We start from the raw sequence: 8,901 nt of genomic DNA, 5'->3' as shown, positions 1-8,901 counted from the left end.
AGGTTAAGGTCCTTGACTGGCTCTAAATCTAAGGGAAAATCAGGGGCTGGAGAGAAGATCAAACACAGGAGCCAAGGTGAGGCCAGCTGTGGGGCAGTTGCTAAGTCACTGTGCCTCAGGACTTGCCCAAATCAAGGCTGTTATTAGAGCCTGTTATTTATTGGGGGAGGGGGAGTTTACATTTTAGAGGGGGAATAATCTAGCACATATATACACAAATTCAAAATCCCTTGTTTCCCACCATTTTAGGGTTTCTTTAAACTGTTTTCTTCTCTGAGCAAAATTTGCAGCTGGTTGACACATTCCTATCCTCCGCCCCCTGCACTGCCATCTACAAGAGCAGTTCTAGGACAACCTGCTTCTGAATTTATTAAGCGGGTTCTTGTCAAAACCCTTTCTGTGGTCTTGTCCGGTGGTAGCACAGGTGGGCTCCAGGCAGAGCCTCTGAAGTAAAATATATAGGATCAGAACAGAGAGGACATTTGGGGTGGGGATGTAATGCAGCTGGAAGCCTGGTTTCCGATCCCTTTCTCTTTCCAGACATCATTCATAACGTGAATGCAGGGCAGGGTAGGACCACAGCTGAAGTGTCATTTTTCCTCATCCACTTCCCCTCCCCCCCCACCTGCCACACTTTATGGTGGTCTTTTTTCCCTTGGGAAAGGAAATTCCTCCCCTTGAACTCCAAGTCCAACAGGCCTGATAAACTGCTTGGTCTTCTGAGGATATTACTCTCGACATTAGGGTCCCCTCCAATGAATAGGGAAAAGAAGTGCAGTATCGATGCACATGTAATTGATCATTTTGATAGCTATTTCTCTGGTAGTTTGAAATCTTAAAAGGGAGAAAGAAGCACACCCACCTCTGTTCAAGCCACCCAAAGACCAATATGTCCCTTTTTCTTGTAGCACTGTACTTCTCAAAGCAGGCTCACACTCCTTTGCTCCTAGGTCTAAATTATTTCTGTAAACAATTTTTGAATATTATGTACAACACAAATCATTGATAACCAGTTCCTGGCATGATAAAATAGCTTGTGTCAGACCCTCCCATTAACATTTAACGTATATACTCTAGACAAAATATAAAAGTGATTGTATGAAAACATGGAGACCAGCCAAGCAAGAAAAACTAGAGGGAATATAATCCTTGAAAAAAGGGAAAACCTCCCCCCGCAACCAATGAGTTCCACATTTAACAGGCTTTTCCCCTAATGATACTTCACGGTTTCCTGTAGCACAAGGGGAAATAGGCACGAAAGGCAGAGAGTGGAAGTCTGAATGGCCAAGGAAGTAGTGGCTGGAGTACAGGAATGCCAGAGCAGGTAGAAATTGAGCAAGAACTCTGGGAAATGAGTGAGCTACAGAGAGGGGAACCCAAAATCCACATGCAAATCCCCCTCACATCCTTAGATACCTTCTAAATGGCACAAGTGCAGGGCAAGATTTTAAGGAACCTAGTGGAAAGGTCAAATATCTGAACAGGGATTTTTTTTTTGCAGCTTCCACAGTGTTTGGGACACCAAGTTTGGGGTTCAGGACTCCCAAAATTAAAAGGCCTTGGTAGGGCTTCCCTGGTGGCGCAGTGGTTGAGAGTCCGCCTGCCAATGCAGGGGACACGGGAGGACACGGTCCGGGAGGATCCCACATGCCGCGGAGCGGCTGGACCCGTGAGCCATGGCCCCTGAGCCTGCGCGTCTGGAGCCTGTGCTCCGCAACGGGAGAGGCCACAACAGTGAGAGGCCCGCGTACCGCAAAAAAAAAAAAAAAAAAAATACAGTGGTTTGAACCTGGGCGATGGCAGTGGATGTGGAGGAGTCATGGATGTGCATATACTCAGCAGGTCAAACCCGTGACTGCTGAAGGTTTTAAGGCGGGTAAGGGTGAAGTAAGCAGCAGGATAATAAAAATAGACTAGATTCATTGAGCGCCGACTATCCAGTCGCTGTTCATATTTAATCCTCGCAACAAACCTATGAGGCAGGTACAATTCGCACCCACATTTTACATGCAATCCGTTTTTCCAGCCTTGGGATTGGGAGTAGAGGCGGTAGTCCTCGGGACCTGGTTTATGTAAAAAAGGAGTGGGCTCCTGGGAGTAAGGTGGGGTGGCCTGTGGGGAGGTAGGGAAGTAAGGGTTGGGTAGGCGTCCGCAGGGGACAGGGCCCGCCGGCCATTGGTCCCGCTGCCAAGGGAGCTTTGTGCAGATCCAGTCTCGCCAGCGGGTGGGAAGCGACAGCCCCGCTCAGTCCCTCCAGCAGCTGTCTCTACCTCATCTGCGATTTGGTGAGGAGCCAGCGCACCAAGCCCGGGAGGATGCGGCGCCCGCTGTGGCCTGGGGGCTTCCGGGGGCTCTGGCGGCTCCTCTGCTTCCTGCTGCTGAAGAGCCGCCCAGGGAGCGGCCGCGGTTAGTGATCACGGTCAGGAGGACACCTGGGGGGTGCGGGCAGGGCCAGAGAGCGATTGTGAGAGAAGTGGGTCCGGGGGCCTCAAGGTTAGGAACTTAGGAGGAAAGGAATCTGTTTGAGGGGTGAGAAAACTGCGCAGAAAGAGGCGCAGGCCTGGCGTGGGGCTCGGTGTATGGGGTACGGACTTAAGAGAAGCGGACTCGGGAAGATTGGGGATTCGGGAGAAGGACTGAAACACACAGGGCCAGCGGGAAGTAGAACCGGCCTGGGCGGCCGCAAGAGAGGACGCGCTGAGGGGCCAGGGAAGAGATGCCCATGGCTGAGGGATAGTCAGGGGACCAGGATCTCTGCACAATAGGAGCAGGGGCTGCGGATATCGGGCTCCGGAGAGAAGGCTGGGCCGAGGGATGACCCAAGGCTTCTTTATAAGCCCCTAGAGCCTGGCGTTTGCGATCCAATTTCCGGTAAGAACGGGAAGGCTAGGATGGGGTAAAAAAGGATGGAGGGGGAAAGGATCCATCCTCTTCCTCCCCCTTCACTCTGCGCCAACCGGGTAGACCATCGCTGACACGTGTGAGCAGCCAGAGACCGACTGCGCAAACTCGAGGATTCCAGCGCCCTGCGCTTGGGGCAGACGGCGCAGACTCCTAGCCTGATGCCAACTCTCCTTGCCCGATTCTTGGGTTTAGAGGCCAATGCAGAGGACTCGCGAAAAACTGTAGGAGGTGACCTGGGGGCGGGGGGCGGGACGCGTGGGGTGGGAGAGGACCGGCAAGACTTGTGGGGATGACTCGCTCTCTTTACTGCCCAGAGCCGCCTCCATGCCAAGCTTTGGCCAGCGCTCAGCACCACGGACAGCGCCAGGTGCCCTGTGGGTCTGACTGAGGGTGTCTGGGTCACCACTTTTCTATCAGTTCTGGGAGCGCTGCCTCAGAGAAGCTCTCTCCTTCCAGAAGCTATTTTCCTTCTCAGTATTAGGTTCTGCTCCCTCCTAAAGCCAGGGAAATGATATTAGGGTCCATTTGACTGGGGAAGAGAATTCCCTTTTCATGATGACTCATGGTAGTTCCACTATAGAAAAACAAACAAACAAAAATCCCCAACTCCAACCCTACCCCATTTACCTGGAATGAGGCAAGTGTGTATAGCATTAGGAATTATCTCCATCCCCGTCCTTCCCTTTTGCACAGTCGGGCAAACTGTGGCTTTCAGGACAAGGATCCAGACACTCAAACCCTATACATACCAATATTTCCTTCCTCGAAGGATTCCAGGCGTCCTCTCCAATCCCCTCCAGGCTTCAAAGCCTTCCCTGAATGCAGTTCACCCGTTCTCCACGCCCTACCTGTTCACCTGATTATCCATTCTATGTGTGTAGCTTTCTGAGTCTCTTCTTACCTCACCCTCCACAGGCTGCCTGTGGAGCTTGGTTCTTACCTGGAAGTTGGTACCAAAGGTGAATGAGGTGCAGGGGCTGAGGAACAGGGCAGGTGGTGACGGGGGAAGGAAAAATGAAAAGGAGGACTTGAAAGGAGGTGGGGGTCTGGTGAGGGGGACAGAGACCACTGAACCCAGGGGTGATAGTGGAAGGAAGCTGCTTTCCTTCAGCTTGGATTTGGAAGGCTTCTGGTCAAGCTCCTTTCTCACACCACTATTTTGCCCTTAGATGGTCAGGGCCAAGTGGGAGTGGGGCACCTCTGGACCCTCCAAGGATTTACCACCCCAGTCTTCCAGCAGTTGCAAGTTGTACTCCAGCAGATTATGCCCCAAGGTGAGTAAGAGCTGGAGAAGAGAGGCTGAGGCTTGGTCAGATACAGGGGTATAGTGAGGGGCTTTTTGATCTGAGAACAGGTTTTCAGCCCCAGATGTCTCTACTTGACACTTTCCTGTCATGCTTACCTCATGGAGAGTTGGGAGAGACCAAAATGGGGATGGAGGTAGAAGGGCAGGCTGTTTGCCCTTGAACACCCTGGAAGGGCCCAGCAGAGGCTTCTAGAAGAAGCCCCTGGAAGAGGTCAGCATCTAACTCCTTGGGACTAGCCCCAACTCCAGGCACTATCTGAGTTTTTCCAGAGCCAGGAATCCTTAAGTCCTCATCCAGGAGAATACACACACACACACACCCCTAAGCCTCTGAGTAGGAAGCAGAGCAAATTGTATGACAAATAGAAGAGAGGAAGGAAAGGGAGTGGGGACTCCCTTGAAGGCAGATGGCTGACCCTTCCTTAGAGCAGAGTTTCATGAATGGGAGAAGAATCAGATAGGAAATCTGGCTTGAGTTCATGTTACTACTACCACTACTGATGTCTGATATGTGTAAAATGCCTTAAAGTAGTGGTTCTCAAAGTGTATCCCCAGACCAGTAGCATCAGCATCACCAGGAGACTTGCTGGAAAGGCTAATTCATGACCTTCACTCCAGGCCTCCTGAATCAGAAGCTCTAGGAGGGAGGAACAGCCATCTGTGTTTTAACAAGCCTTGCAGGAGATTCTGATGTACTCTAAAGTTTGGGAATCACTGCCTTAGAGTTTTCTCAGCACTCTGTACATCCCTAATCTCATTTAATTTTCACAATAGCATCAAATGAGTCAGCAAAAAGAGTACAGTCCTAATCCTAACTGAATGTTTATTATATGCCATCTCATTTCATTCTCTCCACAAGTTGTGATCCTTTGGCTACTTGAGGGAGAAGGGGAGTGTTGACCTCACTCTGGTCTCTGGAGTGGGCCAGTCAGAGCGTCCCAGGTATTAATTCACCACCTCCTTTCAACCTGCAGGTTTGTTCTGGAAGGATGACATGACCCAGGATGTGATGACACAGAAGATGGGGCACATTGGCAAACCCCACCCCCAGGATCCATGTGTGAGGATGGGGCAAGAAGCCTTTCCCACCAAAACCACTGGGGTGAGGTGTGTGAAGCCTATGGTCAGTCCATGATGTCTGGTGGACAGAGAGAACAGGGAGGGAACGGGCATTAAAACTGCAGGTAAGAGCTGCCAGGAGCACTCTGAGAATGACTCAGAAGTCCTGTCTGGGATCTGCAAGAAACAGTTCCATGAACCACTAGTGACACCTGCAAAGGGAGACGAGGGAGGTGCTCGCAAGCCTAGGTCCCATTTCTCATCCCCATCTCTTGTAGGAGCAAGCAAGGGGAGAAACTTCGACTCCTATTCCCCAAGGTGAGACTCATGTGTCTTCTCAAGACTTTTAAAGCTCTGACTTTGGGTCCCATCTCTTTCCCTCTGGGGCCCTGTCACCCTTTTCTGCCTCCTTCTTTTTTTTTTTTTTTTTTTCTGCCTCCTTCTTGACTCCTGGCTTCCCTCCTCACAGGCCCCAGTGGTCAAGGTGAACAGGGATCAGTGCTTTACCTCCAAAGTGGTTTCGAAGGCCCTGAAACGAGAGCTGACCAACCCTGTCAAGGTGAGGGGCTCACTTTTTCTAGGGAAGTTGGAATCACCAAGGACATGTTTAAATGAGGGAGGCAGGTGTGAAGGAGGGAAATGGGTATTGGTGTGTGAACACAGAAGGTGCATTTTCCTGTCTCTCTCAGACTACTTGTGGGCATCCATATGAAAGGTTGGGGGGTGTGATGCAGGTGCTGGGAGTCTCTAAGGGTGAAATGATCTATAGGATCATTCACAGGCACTGAATTTCCAAAGGCATAGAAAACTGCAGAGTTTTCAATGTTAAGTAAAAAGTTCTCCTTTTCTCCATGTACTCCCTTGTATATAGCAAGTGATAGCAAGGCTCCTTTGGATGAATGGGAGACGTAGCCCAGAGGCCCTCACATTCACCTCTTCCCTACCTTGCTCTACTCTGTGGCCTGGGTAAGTCAACCAGGCAAGGCTCGGAGTTATCTACCTAGGATGCTTGAACTCTTGGGAATCCAGATTGAAAACACCCATTTAGCACTCCCATCTATCTATAGATGAGACATTGGGGCCCAGGCTGGTCAAGCAACTTACTCAAGGCTGCACAGCAAGTTCATGGCAGAGCTAAGACTGGACCCAGGTCTCCTGATTCCCAGCCCTTTCCCCTACACAGTCCCTGCCCTTCCTCTCAGGGACTGCAGTGTGGGTTGTGCTGCCCCAAACATCAGACTCCTCCATATTGACAAAAGTCCTTTTTTGAACTAAGACCTAAATTAGAAGAAGGTGGCAGCCAGTGGAAGATATGAAGGAAGGGCCTCCCAGGAAGAGAGCACCGCAATGACAAATGCCCTGACAGAAGGATACCATAGCAAGACTGAGGGAAAGTCAGTGGTAGAAGATTAGGTTGGAGATGTAGGCTCGGGGTCGACCACACAGGGGCTCACAGGTCATGGTGAAAGTTTGGATTTTATTCCAAGGGTAGTGGCAAGTTAACTAGGAAATTTTAAGGATGGGGATGTAATAATGTGATATGATTTTAAAAGCTCACTCTAACGGTATCAGGGATGGATTGTGAGAAAAGCGAGAGTGAAAACAGAGAGTCCTGTAAAGAGCCGATCATCCTGGTCCAGGGGAGACTGAAGTGGCTTGGACTGGGGTGGTGGCAGCGGAGCCGGCATCTCCAGCTAGCCATGTGCTCCATCCAGGGGCAGCCTGCACCTCTGGGGGCTTCCAGCCTCTCACGCTCTCCTAGGAAACTAGTTCCTACTCCCGTAAGATGGCAGCTGAGCTTCCTAAGCTTAGGTTGGTCACTGGGTCCACACACTCAGAGCTAAGTGACAGACCCACCTGTGAGAGACCGGTTGCTGCCGTGCCTTCGTGAAAGCAAACAAGGTGTTGCCGTTCTTCTCCAGCCTGAGCCCAAGGGAAAATCAGCGGATGAGAAGTCTATGAATTCTGTGTGGGAGCAAAGGGGACAGGCACTCAGTCGATGGGTTGAGTCACTGTGAGTTGACTCAAATCAGGGTGTTATTGAAGCATTTGCGGGAGAGTAGGTGAGGGAAGGGCCACCTCTCCACATACCGGTTCCAATCCTTTACTTCTGGTTTTAGGGCTTCTTTGAGTCGCCCCCCACTGTGGGCCACAACCTTGTCGCTGATTGAGACCTAATGCAAAGCTGCTTTGCCCCAGTGCCCTCCCCATTGCCCTCTGGAGGGGAAGTTCCAGGATGACCGAAATCTGGATCATTAAAGTGACTTAGATGCAAACTCTCTGTGACTTGCCCTGAGGCAGGATGGATCGGGTTTGGACCTGGCCACAGCCTTCAAAGTGAGAGAGGTGGGACCAGAACAAGGGTTGCAGTGAGGAGAGCACAGCCCCTCACTGCTGCCAGAGGCTGCTTCTGTCTTGTTTTCTTTCCAGTGACCATTCCCGAAGTGAGGAAAGCGAGGATGGGACCACAGCTGGAATGGCAGCCTTCTTTACACACATCCAGCTATGCTGTGTGGTCTAGTTGCCCATCCTTCCATGTCAGACAGGCCTGGACCCTGCTGTTTTATGAGGGTCTCCCACCTCCACTATTACAGCCCCTGCCAGGGCTCTCTCACTCTTTGTGCGCTCGAGAATCAACACAGAAGTGCTGTAATCAAAGCGTACACACATTAAGTGTTTTGCCGACTCTTGCCAGTTTGCTCCTGGTAGCGTAAAACCTTACAAGGGAGGGAGTAATCTGATCGCTTGTGCTCAGCTCAGCCAAATACCAGAATGTCCTATTTGCAAAGCTTTCTACTTCCCACGGTACTCTCATACTCAGACTCTCATACATCAGACGTGTAAGCACGTGGGCAGATACCAAAATTTAGTTTCTCTAAAGAACTGGGACTTGGCCACACATCTCATCCATTTAAGCAACCCAGAGAAATTAAGTGACTAGTTCTTGATGGCCCCGATTCTTGGTCATGCTGCTGTTTTTGCCCTCTCCCCCTCTATTCGTTGTGTTCAGGAATGGACCTAAACCCAACACTAGACCAGTCATATTCGTTTGTACCTAGTTCTCATTAAATTGGGCAACCCCTGCTACTCACCCACATTTCCCCCTCATTCATTCCCTCTTTCTTTCCAAGACAGAAAATGGAGAGAAGAAGATGAGCATTTTTAAAAGGAAGGTAAGTTTAGCTCTTATCGTAGAGGGGCAGATTATATGATTTGGATCGTATTATTTGATAGAAAATGGGAAGCCATTGAAGGTCTGTTGAGCAAGGGAGTGACACAATGAAAGCTGAGCTTAGGAAGAACAATCTCACACTTCTGTAGAAGGATGGGTTAGGGAGTAGGAGAAAAGTGGCAACATTCTAGAAAGACTGTTGAAATAGTGCAGTGTGCCACACGAGGACCTGAACTTGAGTGAAAGAGGACATATAAGAAGGATATCTTGAAGGATGAATTAATAGGCCTTGGCAAGTGTTAGGGGTTGAATCCTGTCCCCCCCCCCAAATTCATAAGTTGAAGTCCTAATCTCCTGTACCTCAGAACATGACCTTATTTGGAAATAGGAGTGTTAACAGATATAATTAGTCAATTTAAGATGAGGTCATTTGGGTGGGCCCTAATCCAGTATGACTAGT

The 8,901-nt window shown here is 50.2% G+C and overlaps 1 protein-coding gene across 1 annotated transcript; it reads left to right on the top strand.

The window, feature by feature from the left end:
• Nucleotides 1-2,315: 2,315 nt before the first annotated feature.
• RESP18 (regulated endocrine specific protein 18) lies at nt 2,316-7,542 on the top strand. The gene is made up of 6 exons (XM_065881042.1): nt 2,316-2,406; nt 4,074-4,178; nt 5,185-5,317; nt 5,548-5,587; nt 5,739-5,828; nt 7,390-7,542. The coding sequence occupies exons 1-6, from the start codon at nt 2,316-2,318 to the stop codon at nt 7,438-7,440; spliced, it is 510 nt and encodes a 169-aa protein (XP_065737114.1). The 3' UTR covers nt 7,441-7,542.
• The last annotated feature ends 1,359 nt before the right edge of the window (nt 7,543-8,901 follow it).

Source organism: Phocoena phocoena, chromosome 7, assembly GCF_963924675.1.
Source record: "Phocoena phocoena chromosome 7, mPhoPho1.1, whole genome shotgun sequence".
Lineage (NCBI taxonomy): Eukaryota > Metazoa > Chordata > Mammalia > Artiodactyla > Phocoenidae > Phocoena > Phocoena phocoena.
The sequence above is the reverse complement of the archived record's forward strand: the minus strand, read 5'-3'. Positions and strand labels throughout refer to the sequence as shown.

Coding starts and splice junctions, on each gene's coding strand:
- RESP18 (XM_065881042.1), top strand. CDS start 2,316: ATGCGGCGCCCGCTGTGGCCTGGGGGCTTCCGGGGGCTCTGGCGGCTC. Junction 4,179..5,184: donor CCAGCAGATTATGCCCCAAG/GTGAGTAAGAGC, acceptor TTCAACCTGCAG/GTTTGTTCTGGAAGGATGAC. Junction 5,829..7,389: donor AGCTGACCAACCCTGTCAAG/GTGAGGGGCTCA, acceptor TTCTGGTTTTAG/GGCTTCTTTGAGTCGCCCCC.